A 22,995-nucleotide genomic window follows, 5' to 3' on the forward strand; every position below is an offset into this window, starting at 1 on the left:
CTGCGGAAATTATACTTTTTTTCTCACACATGTTTTGAGCCAAACGCAAGTAAAAACAAATTTAAAACATGGCTTGGCCTTAAAACTTACAGGGACTATGGAGACAAATCCTAGACTTATTGTCACCAATTGCATGGAGAATATTTGGTATTTGGCCTAGAAAAAGAAAAAAATCTCTTCTCTTTCCGTATTTACTCACTGTTAAATACCCTCAGCAAATCTTGCTTCATTGATACCTTATTTTCCTCAGATTTTTTCTGGGGACATTTGAGGGACTATTTAGTTTCTAGATCTTTCTGTACTCCTTATCAGCAGCAGCGGAAGCCTGGTCACCTTGACCTAATTCTGGACCATGGTTCTGTCACTACTCGGTATGAAGTTCACAGCTAGTGTTTCACACCTCAAACACAAACCCTTGTAGCTGCATCAGGTTTTGCCCCTAGGCAAATGCCAACTCTCCTTAACTCTCTCCTTCTGCCTATCTGGTGTCTCCTCTGTTTGAACATGAGGAAAGGCACTTCAGAAGCTAATGTAACGAATCTTGGGAAAATTTTCCTATAGGCTGTGTCATCACTGGCAGCCAGATTCTGCCACGTTCCGAAAGGAGCTTGGGTGGCTTACTAGGGTGTGTGCCACATGCAGGCAATAGTAATGGGATGGCAGGGAAAAAAGCTCCATCCCTTTAGTTTGTTGTCCCATTGCTTCTTGGCCTGCTACAGCTCAGCTTTTAGAGTTAATTCACATAATTTCTCTAGGTGGTCTAACATAAAAATATTTCACTGGAATACCGGCTGGCTAGCAATACTACATAAAGCTAGCTTGCTGCTAACACTGCAGGGTTTTTAAACCATTACTTGACTTGCTGCATTATTTCAAACTTTTGCTCTGTGTTTCAGGCAGCTCAATGTAAAAGCAGGATTACAGTCAAACTTCATGTTTTCCTGTGTTGCTATGACTTGTGCTAGCAGCAGCTCTGATGTCATAAATTCATTAATTTTTCTGGAGAGAAGATACTTGCAACTCTGTAAGTTATATATATATTCCTACACATCGGTATATGGAAGACTACATCAGGATTTCCTTTTCTCTAGTTCCAGTTTAATTTTAACAATTTTATCCATGTCTATCTGTTCTGTCATAAGAGATTTGTACTGAATATTGTTGAGGGATTGGTGTTTATGTATGAAGAACAGGAGTATGGTAGTCGAAATTGATTAACACTCTAGGCTTCCATCTCCTATCTAAAGGCAAGGCACAGGAATTAACAGATAAGATAGCTCTGAAATAGCTTTGTTTACAGACTGCTGAGCCTTACTGGCTTCATTGGACTACATATTCTCTAACCCCACTCTCTTACTACATTCAGAACTTATTTGCATGTGCCATCTGTTTCTTGCATGAAACACAATGAAGAAAACTATGTATACATTATTGTGTAAGTTTCCATTGCACTTATTTTTACAGAACTATTTTTGAGCTAGCTAATAAGTTGTTTTTTGCATGTGGTGCTCTGTAAGGGAATCAGGGTGGTTCAGGACAGAAGGAATGCAACGCATCTGCACAAATCCACGATGACTATCTATTTACCTTAGGTAACACAGAGTGTTCTTCAGGGTTGGGTCCAGCCCACTCAATGCATAAACTGTCCTTAAAGTGAGTAGTGAAACACAGATTCCCTTCTCCCATGGTGAATGTCCTGATGGCTACAGTATAAAAGGCAAGCTCACTTTTGCTCTTTCTGTCTGCTCTGGTGACTTTTTAACTGGTTTTCTGCATATTAGATCACTTTCTACCCACCCTCCTGGATGCCAGATTTAGAAATCTGCAGACCAAGAGTTAGGAAGCCACTAGTGCAACAGGGTTTTACATCAGCACTGGTTGGTAGAGATTTTTCCAAATGTCTATCAGGCTAAGCCCTGCTCTGGATTTGAGTAAAAGAGGTCCCAGTTTCCCATATCTCTAGGTCCCAGTTGGACCCATCTGCAAGTAGGGCACCTCCCTGCTGCATGCAGAGAAGGAAAAACTTCAGTCATCTGACCATGTTAAGGGTGAAGATGAATGATGGCAATGTTATTCCTAGTCCTCCAAGGTTACCAAGGCGCTGAGCAGAGAATTTTGGGAGCAAGTTTGAAATAAGCCATCTGCCTGACCTTAAATGATGCAGTCCATACAACAACAGCTGTTGAACAACCAGGAGCATGCTTTTCAGTGATCCCTGCTAAGGGTGTTTTCCAGACTCTCTACAGTCCTTGAGAGCAAGGGTCTGAGACTCCATTCTCCGTTCTCTCACAAGGCTATAATTAGCCTGCCCAGTGCTTGCACAGCTTTAACATACAATAACCATAAAACAGTAGCACAGACATCTCCTGTGCAGAACAAAGGCTTCTTCTAGTCTTTCTGCTAATCATTGCTGTGTGACGAACTTTTTATAGCTCTTGATGTCTTTAAGTTTACTACTCAATTTTCACTTCAATAGAACACATTTTCAACTATTTTGCAAAGCACAGTGGCTTCAACAAATGACTCACTGATAATTACTGTCATAGGAGAGCCAACTGCTCAGTATTTTAATACGCATTTTACTATTCTTAGTTGCTATGGTGGCTGTAAAAACCCATCACGCGATGTTTGGTCTCAGCATCATCCCTCAAAGCACAACATCATAGAAAAATGTCTGTCTTCAGCGTCCATCTGCCTTCAGTGGTCAAGCATACTAGGCTTTCAAACATTTTGCTGAAAATCAAGTGAGGTACATTACTTATGGATTTAACGCTGTCACTTAAGTAAGGATTACTCACAAAGTAAATCAACAAAGTAAGTGGGATGACTAATGTGAATAAAGATTAAATGGCAAGACCAAGTCTCAAATGTATATAAGAAATTACTAGAAAAAAACATCCCACTGGTTTCTTTACACATCTGTCACCTTGGAGTACGACAAATGAAGCAGAAAACTAGCGGTTTTAACTTTGTCAAAAGTTAGGTCATACCTAAAAAACTCTGCCTTAGAGTTTTGATGTTCCCCTGTCTTGGCTCTGCTGAAGACCAGGTGGTGAAGTTTTTGACTTGTATCATCATTTTTGAGTAATCTCATTTAGGTGACTAACAGAATTGTGTTAACTTTGTCATTTGGGTAACTTCTATGCAAGACAATTTTATTTTGTTTTGGAGATAAGATTGCTCATATCCATGTGGACAGAAAACTGTCTTAAAGGGAAAACGTGAAACTGTGGAGTTTGGGGTTTTTTTTTGCTTGTGTGGGGCTGTTCTACTTCTGTGTCAGAAAACTTCATTTGCTGGGGCTTTAGACTAGAACTTGCCAGCAATTTCTTCAGTCGCTGTAGAGTAGGAGAGCCTCTGGACATGGAGGGACTTTTGGGCCCTCTGTAGTAGAAATGGTCTCACTCCTTTTCAAGAAATCATCACTTCGCACAAGAAATGCTGAGAATTATTGGCCTGCCTTATTTAATTGGAATGATTCAAATGTCAGCAGCGAGGCAGCTCTGAGTAACCACACACTTCAAACCTCCCTGGTCCTTGGAAACCTCTGAGCAAGGTGCCGTGAAGCTGGAGCTTCATGCGCTGCCTGGTGAGCTCGTTTCACCACAGGCTGAAGACAGCTGTTCCCAGTGGCATTGCAACGCCACTTGTCTCCCTCCTGGGCTGTTGGCCGTGCAGAACTGCTGATCTCCCTACCCGTGTGTCATCTCCCCCTTCTCTTCAAACGTGTGTGGGTGTAAGGTGTGCCATGCCTTTGCAGTCACTGCATGGTGCCTGCTGCTTTCCTTCTCCAGCACTTTCATGTATGCACTCCAGATTTCCTACTCGTGATGTCTGCTGCTCAGTCATACGTAGAGGGAAGATAGGACTCATACTTTTTTTTTTTTCAGGGATATTCATAGCATTTCCCGCTTTCTATATACATACTCTACACTTTATAAAATGGCACATTTTCACAATCTTGAGGGCTTTCCAGCGATTTTTTTTAGTCTAATCTTGAAAATGAACGGCGATACATGTTTCTTCTTTCCACAGTATTGGCAGCACTACCTCAGAGTTTCAGTAACGGCAGTGTTATATGCACTAGCGGCATATGCGTTTGTTAATTAAAAGAGCATTTTTGAAAATACTTCTCCTCTTTGTGTTTAAAATATTCAGGTGATATCAGATACTTCCTTCAGTCCTGAAGATACTGCTGTTCTCTAGATTGTCTCCAAATCTAAGTAGGATTATGTGCTAGTGGCTCTGCGGGGGGAATTGCTGCCTGTGTCCTAAGAAACAGGACATTTTTGTTTGCTTTTAGACTCATCTAAAATATCTGCACATCATAACCTTCTTACTTCCGTGTTGTACATTGTAGCTCCGCTTGAGAATACAAAAATCCATTCACAGTCATTGAATCTGCTTTTGCACTTTCACATCGTGTAAAGGTTATGAATGACCCATTAATCTTAAGTTGGCTGTGGCAGTGCAAAAGCATCATGCAAATTTTCTTTATTTAGTCCATGCACTTATTGTGCAATTTTTGGTGTTTCTTCACATTTAACAGCTCCAGTAAATATTGCCTCACTTATGTCTGCCTAAGTTACAATGTGAACATCTATTTCTCTTGGGTTTGCTTTCAGCAAGAGTACATTACAGCACAAATATTTTTCAAGTACAGCTTCCACAAATGTTCCCAGACGCATGGAAATATTTTGATTAATACTTTGAACTGTAGTCAAACGACTTGCCTTTTTCTTTAATATGTTTTATTTCTGACTGTGATCTTTATAAACTCACAATATCATCTATTCTATGGAACTTTCAGTAGTACTTATCTTGAGCAAGAAGCCCTGGAGGACTTGGTTAGTATTAAACATTTTTGAGCACTGATCACATTAAATATATGAAAAAGTTGGTGAATATTGTTTTCTGTGATTGCATTGCTATGTAGTAAACCTCCTACAGACACAAAGAATGTAAGGCAAGGAAACCAAGGATTACAGCAGAAGTAACCATATCTTCAGTTAATTCCAGTGTGTGTGTGTGTATACACACACACATCTACATATAAATCATTAAAATATATTTAATAAATCATAATGTTAAAAAGTATTTTATTTTGCTCCAAACTATAGGTTATTTCAGTTATTATGTTGTACTCTACGTGGACTGTAACAAAGGTGAGAAATTAAAGCCTTTCCAGGCACCGGGACTTCTACTGTCGACTTCAACTGATTCTGAATTGCAGGCTGGGTCATACTCAAAGCTTATGTTACAGAAAGCCCAAAAGGTGTGGGCACAAGTAAATGCAAAGGAGTCAATCAATGTTAGAGATGACAGACACTACTTTCTGTTATATTTTCGTTAATTACTTCTCAAATGCCCCTTTTCTAGACCCTCCGTGTACCACTATGACTCAGTATAGGCTCAGCAATACTCGTTAAGCCAAAATCAGAGGTACCGTTAAGAGAGTTTAAGTCATGTAGTAATAAAATACCGATGAATCTAAAGGACTGGAAGTTAATACTGTGCCGTCCAAAAGCAAGTATAAATCCTACCATGCTAGAGTCAGCTGAGAATTTAGCTAAAGATCTTCATGACCTACTTCATCCCTCCAGCAGGAAAATCAGCAGATGTGGATAATCATAGAAAGATTCTCTTTTTAGAGTTTTCCCAAAAGCCTTAGACTCCCTTTGTGCAGAATGCTAGCTATGGCTTTCATCTGTGCTATTTTTTTCTGTACGTCAGGAGAGGAGGAAAAATGATGAATACGTTCCTTCAGCCACATCAGCATTCAGCCCTCTATCTCACCCCATCTTGGATTTACTGAGCACCCACCGTAAGGTCTGGAGAGCAAGAACAGGTTTTGCTGTAGAAAGTTTTGACTCTCCTGACCTCCACAGAGCAGAAGTAACTGAAATACAGAAATTATCTTTGTTACGAATCTAGGAGAAAGATCAGGTCTGATTTTATGGCTGATTGCAATTAGTGACAAACATATAAGCAAATAGGCGACCAAACTCCATATGGAATATTATTTCCAGGACTGTCCACCCACGTAGGAAGGATATTACTGCCTTGGAGACTTCTTTCTATAGTTCAAGAATCTAAGTTATGAAGGCAGATTTGAGTTACTGCATTTATTTTTTCTAGAGACGAGATTTAAAGTTGTCAAAAGTACATGCCCAGGATTTATCACAAATATTTTCCACGGTGAAAATGGCTTTTTTTTCCATTTAAAAAAATTGTTTGAAGTTTGGGGATTTGCTTTAGTTTTTGACAGTCCTGGGGACTCTCATGACATTGTATTAGTACAACAGGTGTTGTAAAGGACATAACGTGTGCTGCACAAGTTTCCTCGCATAGGTTCTCCGGCGTGCCTCAAGGAGACCACCAGTATTTCTTTCTGAGCGAACAGGTCTTCAGGCCCGTTGCTAGAGCTCACGCCTGACATCTCCAGTAGCGTGCTGACTGCCTTTCTGCGTACGTGCATCCGCTGGCAAGCGGACGCACGGCGAAAAAATTGACTGTGTGGACCCCAGATGGAGGCATCAGTCAATCTCTCCAACTCGGGCTGCTTTTGAGTCCCCTTTCTAGTCACGGCGGGCCTGGTGGTCGGTCACCGTTAACAAGGCTCCAGATCCCGGATACTACAAACAGGGAGGGAAGAGGGGAGAATCGATGCAAGTGAAGGTTATTAGACTTGCACAGGAAATAATCTGGGGAGTTACCTACAAGTGAGTTCAAGGCACTCAGATTTATTGCAGAGGGAGGGTACGGGCAAGTGTGACAAAAGACGGGAGAGCTTAGATAAAGCGAAAAGCATTCAGCGAGCCTTTCTGGTGTCTGAATTTGCTTTCTGTTATGTTTGCTTTGCTCTAGAGGGCTATCTCCGTCGACACATAAATACGGGATGACAGAGTAATATAACGGGGAGATGTTAGTGAGGACCGTGCTATTTTGGTAACAGCATTCAGCAGAATGAAATCAGCAATCATTTACGCCCCAGAACTAGGATTTAATAAAGAAAATTTTCCATTGTCTCCATAAATTTCACTCGCGAAGCAGAAGAGAGACAGAGAGCCGACAAGCCTTCTGCCAGGAAGAAAAATGAGGGCGACACCGCACCGCAGGCTTCAGTCGCGGGCGCGCACGTCCGAACCTTCCGAGGGCAGAACTGGGTCCCCCGCCGGCCGCGTGCCACGTTCCAGCGCGGACGGTAAGCAACGGTCAAACCGGCAGCAGACCCTCCCGACCGCCCCCGGTGCGACGCCCTGCGGGCAGCCGCCGGGCGCGCAGGTGCCGAGGGCGTGGGGCAGCGGCCGCGGGAGGGCGGCGGTTCCAGGCGCCCGGCGGGGAGCGCGCCCAGCGCGGAGCCCGCGCGCCCGCCCGCCCGCCGCCGCCGGGCTTCTGACGCCGTTTCCCCCCCTCCCCTGTGCGACCACCGTCGCGTGCGCGCGGCGGGGCGGCAGGTAACGTGCCTCGCGAGCGCGGCTCGCGCGCCCTTGCGCAGCCGCTCCCGGGGCGCAGCGCTCGCGCCGGGGCCCGGTTTTCGCACGCCGCGCGGCTACAGCCCGGTGACGCCAGGCGCCGAGGCGGCGGCGAGGACGCGAGAGCCGCACCGCGCTCCCTCTCCCCCGCCGCCGTTACCGGGGAGGGAGGGAAGGGGAGAGGGAGCGACCGCGGCGCGGCGCCCCCGCGGAGGCTGCGCGGGGAGAGCGCCCCCCTGCGCGCTGCGCGGGGCGCCGCCGCGGTTACGTAAGTGCCGGCGCCCCCCGCCCCGCTCCCCCCCTCCCCCGCCGCCCCCCTCTCCGCCGGCGGTTATGCAATCGCCAGCACACAGACCTACTGTACCACACACCGCCCCGCGCCCCGCCCGCGCCCCGCCCCCGGCCGCTCCCATTGGCCTTCCCCCGGCAGCGCCCGGCGCCGATTGGGGCGGCGCCGCCGCCAGTCACGCCGTGGCGCGGCTGGCATGCGGGCTATGAGCCCCGCGCCGCGCAGCCCTGACCTACTAACACACATCCCTCCGCGCCGCCGCCGCCGCCGCACGCTCTCGCCCGCCCGCCCGCTCGCTCCGCTGCTGCCGCCGCCTGCGCGGCGCGGCAGCGCGCCGCCGCCCGCCTCGCCTCGCCTCAGCCAGCGCGGGGCGGGGGATGCTCGGCGCCCCGCGGTGCGCTGCAGGTAGGAAGGCGAGCGGGTGTGAAGTTACGGTGTCCGCCCGGGCTGCGGCTGTTACATACCGCCAGCCCAGCCGGGCTCCGGCCGCCGCCGGGCGCGGGGGGGGGGAGGGAGGGGGGGGGGGAGGGAGGCTGGCGGCGCGGGGAGGTGCCCGGCGAAGGCTTTCCCTCGCAGGGGGTGCTCGTTCCCGCCGCTTCTCCCCGCAGCAAGCCCGGTGGCAAGCTCCGCCGGAGCCGCTCTCCCGCGTCGCGTAACGCGCCGGCGGGGCTGGGTCCCGAGCGCCGACCCCGCCTCGGCCGCGGGCCCACCGGGAGCTGGGGGCCGCCGGAGCCTGCCGGCGAGACCCCCCCACGCCCCGCTCCGGGCGGCGCTGGGGGACGTTGCCCGCGGGCGAGCGGGATGAGCGGCGGCGGCCGGTCCCCGCGCCGTGCGGGGCTTGCGCTGGCCTCGGCCCGCTTCGTCGCTTCTGTCGCTGTTTTTCGGGCGCTGCGGGACCGATCGCACAATAGTTCCTGGAAATTGTTGCATTATGTAACCGCAGAATTTGCTGGCAGGCGGGCTGGGAAGAGGGAGCTAATTATGCGATTTTATAATCTCGCTACAAAGAAACTGGGACAATCTCGCCCTGGAAAGGAGGAAAAAAATAAAAAGAAAAAGAAAAAAGCCCCGTGGCTGTGAACAGATTTTGCCGAAGCGCGTTTCAGCGGGGGGAGCGGGGAGGCGAGGCAGCCCGGGCGCCTTACAGCGAGATTCGTGCCGCTCTATATTTAGCCCCGCGGCGTTTCGGCGATGGTGGCTTCGTGTGCTATTCCTGGTCTTTTTCTCCGGGGCCGCTTTACGCTCGGGTTTTTTAACTCGCCGCGCCTTCGGAAGACGTTTCGATCGGGCCGTGTGGTTTTTTTTTTTTTTTTTTTTTTTTTTTGTAAGGCGTCTCGCCCAGGCGCTGAGCCAGCTCTCCGGTTGCGGGCTTTCACTTGCCGGTTTTTTTTTTGGGGGGGGGGGGGGATAATATATGTAAATAAAAGAAAGGAAGGGAGGAATTTATTCCCGGTTTGAGGGAGGAAGGCGGTGGGGAGGTGTCAGCCGCGCCGGGGGAGGGAGGTGAAGCCGTCCCGCCCGTGCCCTGGCGGCCGCGGGGGGCCAGGTGCCGCCGGGCCCCCGGGGCAGCCGCCGGCACCGCAAGTAGGTCAGTGTGACAGAGCCGGTGCGCCGGAGCCCGATCCCGCCCTCCGCCTTCCCCTCGGGCTCGCGGGGGTCGCCGTCTCCCTCGGCGGCCGTTGAGGAGCCGTTGGTGGCCGTTGGGGCGAGCGAGGGAGGGAGGGCTGGGGGCGCTGGCGCTCCCCCTCAGCCCTTTGTTCTGGGCTGGGGCGGCGGCGGGCTGATAGCGCGGGGCCGCGCTGAGGGGGGAGCGGGCCGGGCGCCATGCGCCGCCGGTCACGTAGAGGGGCCGCCGGGCCGGGCAGCCTTTGCGGCGGGCGCGGTGCGGGGCCGAGCTGCGGGGAGGCGGCGTCCGCCGCCTCCCCGCAGCTCGGCCCCGCACCGCGCCCCGCGGAGCGTCCTCACGCTCCCCCCTCCTCGTCGCCGGGAGCGCCAGACAAAGGCCCCCCTCGACCCCCGGGACGGGTACGGCTCGCAGGTAGACGGGAGACAGCCGAGCACACTCCTCTCTCCCCTTACGTAACGAGCAGCAACAACAAACAAACAAACAAAAAAAAACCGGCCATTGCCGGTTTGCCATAAATTCTGTTATTTTGCCAAGTCACTTCGGCGTTGCGGTGGCAGAAGCCCGCGGCTGGACCGTCGCGTACTCTGGGGGTCAGCTCGCTTTGTCCTGGAGGGGAGCGTAGCTTTGGGAGTTGCTGGTGGGAACTTGGGTTTTCAAAACCTCCACAGTCCCAGCCGAGGACCCCGGCCGCTGTCGTTACGTTCAGTACGTCTGCCGCAGGTGGTAGAAAAGCGTTTTAAGAGCAAAGTGTTTTAAAAATGTGGTATTCTCGATAACACGCGTAAACTTTTCTGCCGCCTGGTTGATGGGGTCAAGTACGGCTTTGATTGTGAAGCTGTCTTGGAGTTACTGTTGTGTCAAAAACAACCTTTTTTTTTTTTTTTTTCTTTTTTTTCTTGTGTCCTTGTAACTTGAATGATTGCGCTCGGTTTCATTGTGTTTGCTCCTGTGTATGTAACCTACTTTGAGTCATCTTTGCCCTCTTCGGTAATTAATTCAGTCCAGAGCCTCGTTTTAAAATACTGCTGTGTGCCTCACTTTTACGGTCCTTATTCAATCAAAATGTTGACTTTCATGGGAAATCTGAATGAGTAAGGATTCTCGTTTTGACCCAAAGACCTGATTTAAACCAGCAAGTTCGAGGATTACTGAATAAAGATCCTCAATATCATTGGCGGTAACATTTATTGTTATAAAAGTTCTCGCGTTACAGATGTCTTTGACTGTTGAAGTGCTGACGCTCTTTAGAACGGTCTGCCTCTACTTTTTATTTCCTTTATATTTTTAACTCATCTTATTCTCCAAAGGACTCTTAACTAGCTTTTAAAATATCCAGCTTCCTGGATTTGACTTCAAAGCATCAGGTTTCTGCTGTGGTGGGTTTTTTTGTTTTTAGGTTTTTTTTTAAGGAGCTGATCTGAAAGGTGTCAAAAAGCTTAGAATCTTGCCATGAGCAATATGAACTTGCATGACCTCCTCATAGCTTATGTCATCATAAGAAGGAACAATATTTGCCACACTTTGGCTGAAACTTGTAGAGCGTACAGACGTTATTTCTAGCGAAATAAAGTCTAAATAGAGTCTGTGAAAGATCTTAGTACACGGTGCTTTTTTCAGTCCTTTATCTTGAAGTAAAATGGGTAAATAAAATAAACCTTCAGCTCATTTTAAATTGACTTATTTTAACAAATAGTTATGCAAGCTATCCTTATGCAATAGTTTTTTCCAGACAGCAATCTCGCTGCTGTTATAACATCACTGTGATGCAATAATATGAACAATAAAATCCTCTGTTTGAGTCTTATTACACACAGTTAAGCAATGTATCTGAGTCATCAGCTTAATTGACTCTTCTAGGTGACCTTGCCGTGATCATTACAGCCAGTTATGAGATATAAATGTGCTTAGGATATGTAATAGAAAAAAAATGCAAATAGAAGGCCAATTCCTGTAGTCCGTTCTAAAAGAAAATGACAGTTGATTTCTGTGTTACAGTATCTTACAGTGTTTGAAAATAATAAAAAAACCCTGATTGTTCTTAAAAAAAACCAATGTATCTGTAACTGTCTAGTACTGATGTTAGGCATGACTGTCAAAAATGAGATTGTGTAAGCAAGGGCATACTTGAACTTGACTTAAAATGTGATAGAAGCAATGTTCTTAAAATCTTGTATTAAAAGGTAGATCTGAAATGAGTGATTATTAAGACCTTCTCAGATATCCTGTTTTTTTCCTAATTCATGTGTTCGATTGATCCATGTCCAAATTAGCATACTATGAGACTGAATCTGTTGACAGGTATTACACAAATCTGTCTTCTATCAGAAAGAACGCCTTATTTAAGAGAGGGTTTTTTCTCCCCCCTTCTCGAGTTGCTCTGTATTGGTGTAATTTTCAGTCTGTTCTGAAGTATTTGAATAACTAAGTGTCTTTTGCCACAGAGGTGGCTGCACAGCAGTTAGCAGTATAGGTGCCAGTGCTTCAAGATCCCCTTTTATGAGTGGAATGGAACCCAATAAAGAAAATGGTGTTCAGTATGGGCGGTGGTCTTCCTGCCTGGACCATCTCACAGAACAGGAGCTCTAAAGATTGCTGTTTCTCTGTTCTCTTTGCAGTGAGTGGTAGATGCCAACATTTTACAGGCAGTGTTTGCTTTACGTGTTTGTACTTCAGTTGTTATATAACAAGATGCATGTTTAGAGCATCAGCTGGGATTAATTGACATAATTCTGCTGCCTTTAAATAGCGCTATATAAATTTAGGTCAGCTGAAGGTCTAGTCCATGCTTGGCATTTTAAGAACACAGTTCAATAATAGAAAGCCATTTGTTGTCAGAATAATTAACTTTTTTTTTTCATGGTTCTTAACTGGAGGAAAGCTGAGATTGTATTTCAAGAACATTGTTACTATTAAGTTGTAGCTTTTTGCAGTCTTAATTTTTCCTGCTGTCAAGTAACTATTGAAAGGAGGAGAAGCATACTGTTATAGTACTGTAACTTCATTTCTATTGGGATTTTATTAAAAATACGGGGAAATGATGTGATATTTAAAATGGCATGATTTATACACACGTGCTATATATATTATATATATGTAATTAAATATTTTGCAAGTTATATATACACACTTCATTTTGCTCCTCAGTTTTAAAGATTTTCCTGATGTTTTGAGTAACATTCTTAGATTTTGTGTGTCCATCTCCCCCACCTTTAAGTCACAGCAGTGCACAGCTTGTTTTGGAAAAATTGAACAGACCTGATAGAATCATACTGTCTTCCTAAGGAAATGGAAGAAAATATAGGTCAAATTTGCACCTATTAACCTTAACTGACCTTTCTGACCAACAGCTACCTTTAACGTGTGTTTCATGCTCTACAAATAATAATTTTATTTGCATAGTTTTTGTCGTTTACCTCTGGGAAGCAGGCTGTACTTTAATGAGTTATTTTGTAGTTATTAAGATAAACAGTAACTTTAATTTTCCTAAGAATGAAAGCCTTTTGTAAAAATTACATATGACTGCAGCTTGGAGGTAGCAATAGTGTTCCAAGTTCCTTGACAATCTTATTTTTTTTTATATTTGATTGAATAGTGTTGTAATAAATGATTTTCTATGTTCCCAGTAGACTGTATTTTGTAGACATCCCCCATTTTTTTCTTTCAGCAAGATGATCAACCTTTCAGCAAAAATGGGTCATCTTGTACAAAGCTATCATCATCAGTGTTCCACTGACCTAATTACACGTTGATCCTGAAGCCGTAAGCACTTAAGATGCCCATGAAGTTGTAAGAAAAGGGAACTGTGTGCAGGATCAATGGTTCTGCATTGCTCTGTGCCGTTGCAGTAGATTCATGTGAGTGCAACTATATAATGGCAGTAATTGGTGGTAAAATTTGTATGGTAAATGCTTTTCCTCTTGTGACCATGGATAGCCCATCTGTCATAGCATTAAATGCAGTCACCTAGTTTTTTTTCCCAGAAAGTTTTAACTTCATTTGCTCTACATTGCCTAGACCCTCTTGCCCACAAATCTATCCTGGGGACAATACCACTCTGCCAGTGGAGCCAGCATTAAAGCTTTTCTTCAAGAGGAACGTAATTCTATTAACGCTGCTAGATAAAAGGCAAGAAAAAATGTGTTGAAGGATTTCAGTGGAGGCTGGAATGGGGCCGCATCCTCTGTTGGCGAGGATTTCCGAATTGTGACAGTCCTGAGAGGTGCAGAATTTCATGGCATAATTTTTGTCTGTGAAAAGTAGTAGAGGTAGATTGGCTCCAAAGTATTTCATCAGTGTTTGGGCAGGCTGTGCATTCACCACCTAAGCTTAAACCCAGCCCACTGTCCTGTGTGTGCAATGAGGACAATATTTTTTCTGTACCTCACCGAAGTCTTGAGACAGATAGCAACTGTTCTTGAAACGCTTTGAACATAAAGTGCAAACTATATTCTTCAGGTTTTCGAAGTTTGGAATGCAAACCGGTCATTTTGGTAAATAGGAGCCGATTCTACACCATCTCTTCTGGTACGTAGACAGATTTTCAAAATAGATAACTTGTGACGGAACGGTAGCAGTAATATAATTAATGATACCTATGCAAAACATGGATGACAACAACTGAAAATATGCACAGACACGTATCAATATGAGATTTTACTGTCTTTGTGCAGTTTGTATAGTGGTGGTGGTGATAGAGGCATGGTTCTTTTTTTAAAAGAAGTTATACTTCACTGGTATTTTCTTCCATTTTTGAAGGACTGCGAGAGAAATTTTTTGGATGCATAGTGGTACAAAAGTGAATTGTGTTTGAGCATCCAGCTTCTAGAAATTGGATTTCATTTAGTTTCATAGAATCAGTATAAGAATGTTAGCACAATAGAATTAAACAATTAGTTATCGCATTCTAGGATATGTTTGAAAAATTGTGCTTGGAGGTAGCATGAATTATTTTGCTAAATAAAAATAATAATACATGATTATTCTGTGTTGAAGCATGTACATGGGGAGGTCCACATGCATTCTATGAAGCAGAAATGACTTATGTAATTAAATTACACAGAGGAGAGAGAGAGGAAAGATTGTGGCCCTGTCCTTCAACCTTTTGAAACATTTAAATTATTACAGTCTGAATACACAAATCCCCAGGATCAGATCCTTAATCTAATATTTTGACAGAGTCAGATCACTGTAGTGTTTTTTAAAGTCCATGGATAAATTAACTTTTCATGATTTCTGCATATGTAATTTCTTGCTTCAATAGCATGAGTTATATATGACAGTTTCATTAATACTTGGATCTGGGATTGTATCCTGCTTCTGTTGAAGCCAATGGCAGAACTGCTGTGGGAGCAAGACTGGGTCTGTAATTAAGTTAATAGGGTCAAGTGTTATTACATTGTTGTATTGGCACTCAATGCCATTATCATCAACCAACCAAAAAAAAAAAAAGGTCTTTAACAGTGACTAATGTAAGGCAGTATTAAATGCTGGGTTTGTAACTCTTTATGAGGGAGTGATAAAGCAATTGAAAAATTAATCATAAGGGAAAATACTGGAATTTGAAATATAGTCAGAGGAATCATTACAGTTCATTAATTTATGTGTAAATACTGATGTTTTCCAGTGGAATTACAAAATGCAAGTGAAGTGAAATGGCTGGTTTCACTGAAGGCATTTTGCCATTATCATCAGATGGAATTTAATTTGTTTACAGACTTAGCATTCGGCTGATCCACATGGAGAAGTATTAATAAGTGAGGGCTTTGACTCCCGTTTGTAAAGCAGCAGTTCTAGTTACCATAATAAAAGTTCTCAAGGAAGATGTGGAAAGAGCTAAAGATTTATTGTTGTTTTGTTAGTTCACTAAAGTAATGGCATTAGAACTAACTGTGTAAACAGCAAACCAGTAAGACTATGTCAGTGAGTTACATGTCTATCTTGACAGCTTTGCTGATGGACTCTGGCAAAGTTGAGTACTGCATGCAAAAACATGGTCGTTTTGATACACAATATTTGCTGTAGACTTGCATGCTACTTACGTTCCATCTGTTTCTGCCAGGAACAATGTGTACAGGAGGGAGACTGGCCAAAACAGGAGTTACCAGTGCTACAGTGAGCATGTTGTACGCTGGAATGGCCCAAACTGCAGAAGTCCCATGGACAAAGGGACGTGAACTCTGCAGGTTGTGGGGTTGTGAAGTGCAGCTCAGTGCCAGTGTTAGGCTGCAGGAGATGATGTTTGGATGTGCAGTTGAGTTTTTACTCATACATAGATGGTTATACTGATGAACTATGCCATTAGTCGACAGTCAATTAAAAAAAAAAACAGCCAAACAACAAAGTAAGAACTTCTTGTTAATTATTATTACTATTACCATTATTATTATCACTGTTAGTATTTTTCCTAGATAGCAGTGTTGGACAAACACCAAAGTGAGATCACTTTGCACTAGAGACCATACAGATAGACACAAAGTCACAGTTCTTATCCTGAAACAGTCTTGTTCAAGACTAAACATGTTGTTCTATATTGTGTGGAAATGGAAGATTGGAATAGAAGAGGAAATTCTGTTAAATCCGTGTAGGTATAGTTTCAGTCTTCTAAAATATGGACAAATCCTATGCCTGTAAGTACTTCCTTGCTGTTGCTCCTGTTTCAAGTAAGTGAAGATGTTTCTAGGTATATGACAGATAAATACATAGAAAATAATGATGTGTGCATATTAGTATCCCTTTTCTAAGACAATAAATATTTTTATTTGGGTTTGAGTGTAGCTCTCTAGTAGTTAAATTCAGTGAGACCTCTTTATTGGTAAGGCTCTCAAACTTCACAAAAGTTGTTTTGAACCCTTTTGACTTCAGTAAGGGTTGGCCAAGATGCATACTAAGAGACAAGTGATGATTTCTTAGGTATTCAGTACATGTTATGCTGCTTCCCACTGTACGACGTACAAGGTGTATGCATTTTCTCAGAAAGACAGAAGTTGTTAATAATACAAGTGAATATAGTGATTGTAGTATATCAAGACAATTATGGATCAATAGCTGTGCATTCCCAGTGCTACAGGATAGTGAAATAAAACCCCAGTATTTTTCTTCTTTCAATGTAAAGTCATGTTACAGGGACTGAATGTTCTACAAATGCCATAAAAATGCAGGTAGCCTTGTCTTGTCTTTTGTTTTATTTTTAAATTCTGTGTGTCCAGCAACAATTTTTTTTTTAAGCAGGGGGTTGCACTAGATTTAAAATGGTGTGCGTATTAATTAAACCATTGATTATAGTAGTGAAACGGGCAGAATGGCTATACAGCTTCTTCAGCAAATCAAATTGTACTGAATGTTTGGACAAACTAATGTTGCTTTGTTGTGGTGCTTATTTTTGGTTTTAAACCTGATCCAGCTTCTATTTAACTTGACAGAAAACTCTTTGATTCTAATTTGAATTTTGGATCAGGATCTAACTATGTAATTGCTTGCATATTAGAGCTACATTTCTCCTTTACAAACATGGCAATTTGTGGTGCTGCTTTTGCACTAGAATGTTAGATGCTGTCTTTGGTGTGGCTGGCTTCTAGCTCTATTTTCCATTAAGTCTGTATTATCGAAGACAAATAGTTACATGTCAGTAATTAACCATGGATTTTAGGAAATTCTACTTAGCTGTTCTATTAAATGTGTTAATTTTTCATGACAGAAGAGTTGGCGTGGTTTGATGGAACAGAACCCAGCTTGAAACCTGAGTCTTTATGACCCTGCTTAATTGTTATTACATCACTCACTCCTCTTTGCCTTCTGGAAAAGACAAGAAAAACTGGCAGAATACATTTCATTAATTCTTTTATAACTTTCCCAATTGATAATGTTAAAATTAGTTTCATTAGTCATTGTAAAAACAGTCCCAATAAACAGTGACATTAATCTGAAGTGACTGGCGGGTTTTTTTTTTGTTGTTGTTGTTTTTTTTGTTCTGTTTTTTTTTTTTTTGTTATACAGGCAAGAATCATTGCTGACTCGATAGTCAGTTCTGTAACAACAGTTGGCATACTAGATTTACTTTACTAGGAACATGACTGACTGTGGAAAATGAGATATTTAGAAGCTATATCTCAGATGAAGACCAAATAATCTTATGGGAATAAAGTATTTTTGCATTACGAGGGACTAAAAACAAAGACCAAAGTAAATGCTAAGTTCAAATTTAATGATTAAAATATGTGAAGCTAAAGGTTAAGCTAGTTTTCCTTTGCTGATGGTAAGACCTTTAGATCTAAACTTCCATCTTGATACAAACACTGTTTTCTAAAGGTGCAGATTCCTCAATGGTATTAAATTTTGCTTTGATGTAATAAGACTATTTTTCAAATGAAAATTACTAATTAGGTGTTATTTCTTTAACGTATTTTTCAATGCTGGTTTTAAAGTTTTCTTTGTAAGAGACAAAAAGAATTGCATGATACATTTTTTTTTCTTGTCAATATTTTTTTAATAGTTAAGTATTTGCCCAAATTATGTGTGTGCATTTACTAGTTTAGATTTGATACGATTGATCAAAAAAGCATTTTAAAGTTCCAGATGTGTGTGTATAAACATTTATATATAGAAATATATACATGTCTGTATATGTTTTTAATAGGATGCAAAAACAATAATTAAATCTTTAGTAGCCTTAATGGGTAGTGGTATTATTTAAAGACAATAGGAAGCACTCCAGCTTCTCTATATCAGCTTATGTTATTTTTAATCCATGGAGGACACAAATATATAGCATTTCCAAGTCACACACCACAGCTGTTTTTGGAAGAGATGTTTTAGTGTGGAAGAACAAGATATTTTCCAGTGCTGCTCATCAACATGCCTGGTGTCCTGCAGTGTTAAGTGTTGGAGGTTTAGGTTGGTCAGTGGTATCACGGAAAGTTCTGTGACAACTTTACTGTAGGATCAAAACTCATTTTTTAATTGATTTTTCCTTGGATCATACTGTATTTGTTCTGGAAGCAAATCTGCTACGTAGGTATCATAAAACTTAAAAATATCAGTTGTTTCAGTGTTGAGCTGTCTTCCTATTACAGCAGGTTAAATGAGCCAAAAGCTTGTCTAAGCTTTTTATCAAAAGCTACTTTTGCATGTCCTGAACCAGCAGTTCCTAAATAGTAATAAAATTCTCTGTTTATTCCAGGTTTTTAAGAAGAGTCTTATTGCCTCTGCTGAGAAAATTGGTTCTAGACACTTCTGTCTGAAAATATGAAAGAAAAGGAAGAATGTGTGTGGATTTAAAATTACTGTGTCTATCAAGTTGTGGAGTGAGAAGTACTGGGGAAATAGCTTGCTTTGTTGCTCATTGTAGATCTACTATAAATTGTTTCTGATGCAGCTGAGAAAAATGCAGACCCTTAAAAAGGAACACGGACCTGTTGACACAAGTAGCAATGTGGACAAAATCATGGTACTGAAGTCTACTTTAGCAGAAGTGTCTGAAGAATTGTCTACAAGTGAAGATATACTACTTACTGAAGCAAGTAGCGGAAAAAGCAAATCTTCAGCTTGCCGGAGAAAGCGAGAATTCATTCCAGATGAAAAGAAAGATGCTATGTATTGGGAGAAAAGGCGGAAAAATAACGAAGCTGCCAAAAGATCTCGTGAAAAACGACGACTGAATGACCTTGTCTTAGAGAACAAACTAATTGCACTGGGAGAGGAGAATGCCACTCTGAAGGCAGAGCTGCTTTCATTGAAGCTGAAGTTTGGTTTAATTAGTTCTGCAGCCTATGCCCAAGAGATACAGAAACTTAGTAGCTCAACAACTGTGTATTTCCAAGACTACCAGAGTTCCAAATCAAATATTAACTCATTTGTAGAAGAACATGAACCATCTATAGTTGGTAGCAGTTGTATTTCTGTCATTAAACATTCTCCTCAAAGCTCCATGTCTGATGTGTCTGAAATATCATCTGTAGAGCATACTCAACCAAGCCGTATACAAAGCAACTGCAGGAGTCCTGAAAATAAGTTCCAGATCATAAAACAGGAGCCCATGGAATTAGAGAGAGAGCCAAGAGATGACAGAGGTTCATATAAAGCATCCATATATCCAAACTACATGGGAGCTACCTTTAACGTGTACTCACATTCTCCTCCTCTCTTGCAAGTTAATAGGTCCTCCAGTAATTCCCCCAGAACATCAGAAACTGATGATGGTGTAGTTGGAAAGTCATCTGATGGAGAAGACGAACAGCAGGTTCCTAAAGGTCCAATCCATTCCCCAGTTGAACATAAAAATGTTCATGCAACAGTTAAAGTTCCAGAAGTGAATTCTTCAGCTTTGCCCCACAAGCTTCGAATCAAAGCCAAAGCCATGCAAGTTAAAGTGGAAGCGATGGATAATGACTATGATGCAACACAGAAATTGTCATCGCCCATTGACATGTCCTCAAAAAGACATTTTGAGCTTGAAAAACATGGTGCACAAAACTTGGTGCATTCTTCTCACACTCCTTTCTCGGTTCAAGTGACTAACATCCAAGACTGGTCACTTAAACCAGAGCTCTGGCATCAGAAGGAACTCAATGTAAAAATTCAGAGTGGTTGCAAAACTGGAGTTGTTGAAATAAAAGACAATATCTACAATGTCTCTGAGTCAGAGAACCTGTATTTGAAGCAGGGCATAGCAAACTTATCTGCAGAGGTTGCTTCCCTTAAAAGACTTATAACTACACAACAAATCTCCGCATCAGACTCTGGTTAAGTTACTACTGAATAAAAAGGCTTACTGTTTTAAAGGATGTCATTTGCAGTAGATCAATATGTTTTGTATTATGCTGAATTTTCACTGGACTTGTGATGTCATTTCACTGTAATGTTCACATAATGTCTGATTGGTGTCTTTGTGCACAAATTATTATGAAGACTAGGTTGTGTTACGATCACTATGCCTTGTGTATAGTCAAGTAGCCTGTACAAAGGCGTGTATATAGTGAACTTTATTTTCTTTTTGTTCTACTATAAAGTGTGCAAGTTACCAGTTACAATAAAATATTGGTGACAAACACAGAACATCTACTCCAGTTCAGTTGATTTTATGAACTTGTAAATAAGTTGTTAATTAAAAACTGGCTTTTTCTTACACTGTGCTCAACATCACTTACATATTTGGTTTTTACAGCCTAACAACCAAATTACAGTGTCCAACATCTGTAATCCTTCTGGCCACCTTTTTCCTTAACATGTTTTTTAGAAAATAATAGAAACAAAGTGAATATTTATAAATTAAACAGTACCAATTTATAGCCTTAGCCTTCCTTAACTTATTTATTAGTAGAAGTTAACCAAAAGCCACGCAAATTCTAACCCAGTAACTAATATCAACAACCTTTTTCTCCTTGTATCTCAAATGAGACAGTAATGAGTTTCCTGAATGGTTATTTGTGACGAACAATTTTTTTCAATATTACAACTTGGTGTTTTAGATTAAATAAGTTAAGTTGGATTTGTGCACCTGCAAGGTTTTCAGAGCCTTGCAGTGACAGAATTGGACAATGCTGTCTTTGTCAAGGGGTGACTTGTGTGTGCAAGGAGTGCAGGCATGGGAAGAAGTATGCGCAAAGGCTGCATGAAAGAGTCTGTCCCTCTTGCGTACCATGGTTCTTTCCTCCGTGGGCCACCTGTAGGTGAAGGATAAGGCCACTGGATCTGTGAACTCTGAGCTCAGCTAGGCAAATATCTACAAAAGGGGCAGGCAATAGCAGTAGCAGAGTTAGAGGAGATCATCTGCTGTTTTAGTTCCCGGTGTGGGACATGAAGTAAGTCTCACCACCAATTTGGCCTTGGTTTCAATGGCTTAGTTAACTGAACGGGGATCCCTGGCTCACTACAGGGCATTTTGCAAGAACTTCTTATATGTAAAACAGAGGCTATGTGAAGAACTGCACAAGCCAGATATTACTAGCCCCTTACTTGGTAAGTTCTTCACGTGATGACTGGACAGAGCTTCGGTGCTCTTTGTCGTTGAGAAGAGCCATTGAACCATGGAGACTAGAATTGCATCACATATTTTTGGTTTGGCTTACCAAAGTCTTTAATTTTAAAACTAAAAATAATTTATAAATAGAGCATAGACTTGGCAGAGGTTCTTTTTGTGATACTTCCCCCTTCTTTTAACGTACTAATAAATCAGACTAATAAATCAGCTTTTTCTGAAAAGGCCTTTTATTAATTGCCATACTGTATGATGAATGGAACCTTTCCATAGGCTTAAAATACTAATTAAGAAAACAATATGTAGGTATTGTTTTTTAAATTCATACTTGACTTGAGTGAGAGGAAGTTTGTCAATTTTTTGGGGATATGAAGAGGAGTCTGAGTCACTCCTGATAGCTCTGAAGCTTAGTCCAGCAGTCAAGACAAAGGCAAAACTCCCTGATGTCAGCAAGGCCAGGATTTGATTCTGTACCTTTTCAGGAGCTGATGATTTGCAGTTGTGTTCTGGGAGGACCTTGGCACAGAAATCACTGGTACTTTCTGAGCTTTCTTGAGCCTTCTAACTGCTGTGCTGTATTTGTGGCATTCAGAGCTAATAAACTGTTATTCTTTTTTCATGCCTTAATAATACAATAGATCCCATAGCCGGGCTCTGTATGTATTTGGTAATTAATATAGATGACATTTCAATGTTACTGAAAATAAGCTCAGGATTATTGCATGAAATGTAAAAATTTGCATTGAATGATGGGGATATGAGACATGAGGCAGTGACTGCTGCTGTCTCTTTGCTTGCTAAATATCTTCTGTAAGCAACAATAAAATTCTTTAAATATTTTGCGTATTATTTATCACATGTAATGTGTTCCAGGAGAGGACTTAAAGCTCTCAGTGTCGCCATCTGTGTAAGCCTAGATCTATTGGGGTTTTTTTCCATTTCTTGTTACAGTTGTTTGTCATAATGGAAGAATGTTGTCCTCTTTCTAGCTCATTATATATTTTGTGTATCTGTTTTGTGCAATTAATACTTAACAGTAATGATGTAGTTAATTTGTTGAAGGATGTCATTGCAAGAAAGTTATAGCATGGAGCTTAGGAGCACAATCAGATGTTATTTATACTCCCTTTATACCTTAGTGTTATGCTTCATTTGAAGAAAGAAATAAATAATTTGTCTTTTGTTCAAAACCATATCTAATTACCACATGATTTTCTATTCCGTTCATCATCCTAGTCGAACACAGAGGCGATAGCTGCAGTTGATGACAAATCCTCTGGTGCAGAAGTTACTACTTCTGCAGCTGATACTTGGAGCATCTTCCACAGGCGTTGTACGGTTGCAAAATATGGATTGTGGGTGGTCGGTGTCAGGTGCCGTTCCTGGCCACGGGTGCAGGCTGGTCAGGTGAAGCTCTGAGCCGCTGCGCTGCAGCCAATGCTTTCCGTTGGCATGGCAGTGAGGAAGATGGGGAGTCACGCCGACGGGGGGGAGGGAAGGAACCCCACGGGACTCTGCTCCCCTGCTCCAGCGCTCAGTGGGTGTGTAGTTCCGTGTGGCTATACACGGAGGGGCTGGGGAGCCGGGTGTTTATGTATAGCTGCGCCCTTCCAGCCGGCCATCCCTGTACTGT

At 42.6% G+C, this 22,995-nt stretch overlaps 1 protein-coding gene across 4 annotated transcripts in view; it reads left to right on the forward strand.

Annotated features, from left to right (window-relative positions):
• Positions 1-22,552, forward strand: part of NFIL3 (nuclear factor, interleukin 3 regulated) — an 86,240-nt gene extending 63,688 nt beyond the window's left edge. The window contains exons 1-3 of one of the 4 annotated variants that reach the window (XM_075411727.1): positions 12,518-13,245; positions 13,847-13,915; positions 18,567-22,552. In XM_075411727.1, coding sequence (XP_075267842.1) covers positions 18,756-20,132 — 1,377 coding nt within the window. In that variant the 5' untranslated portion in view covers positions 12,518-13,245; positions 13,847-13,915; positions 18,567-18,755 and the 3' untranslated portion in view covers positions 20,133-22,552. Of the gene's footprint in view, positions 1-8,082; positions 8,170-9,334; positions 9,353-12,517; positions 13,246-13,846; positions 13,916-18,566 lie in introns of those variants that run through there. The other 3 variants (XM_075411726.1, XM_075411729.1, XM_075411728.1) reach the window with 3 other exon arrangements.
• Positions 22,553-22,995: the final 443 nt, after the last annotated feature.

The sequence above is a fragment of the Opisthocomus hoazin genome, chromosome Z (assembly GCF_030867145.1).
Source record: "Opisthocomus hoazin isolate bOpiHoa1 chromosome Z, bOpiHoa1.hap1, whole genome shotgun sequence".
Taxonomy (NCBI): domain Eukaryota; kingdom Metazoa; phylum Chordata; class Aves; order Opisthocomiformes; family Opisthocomidae; genus Opisthocomus; species Opisthocomus hoazin.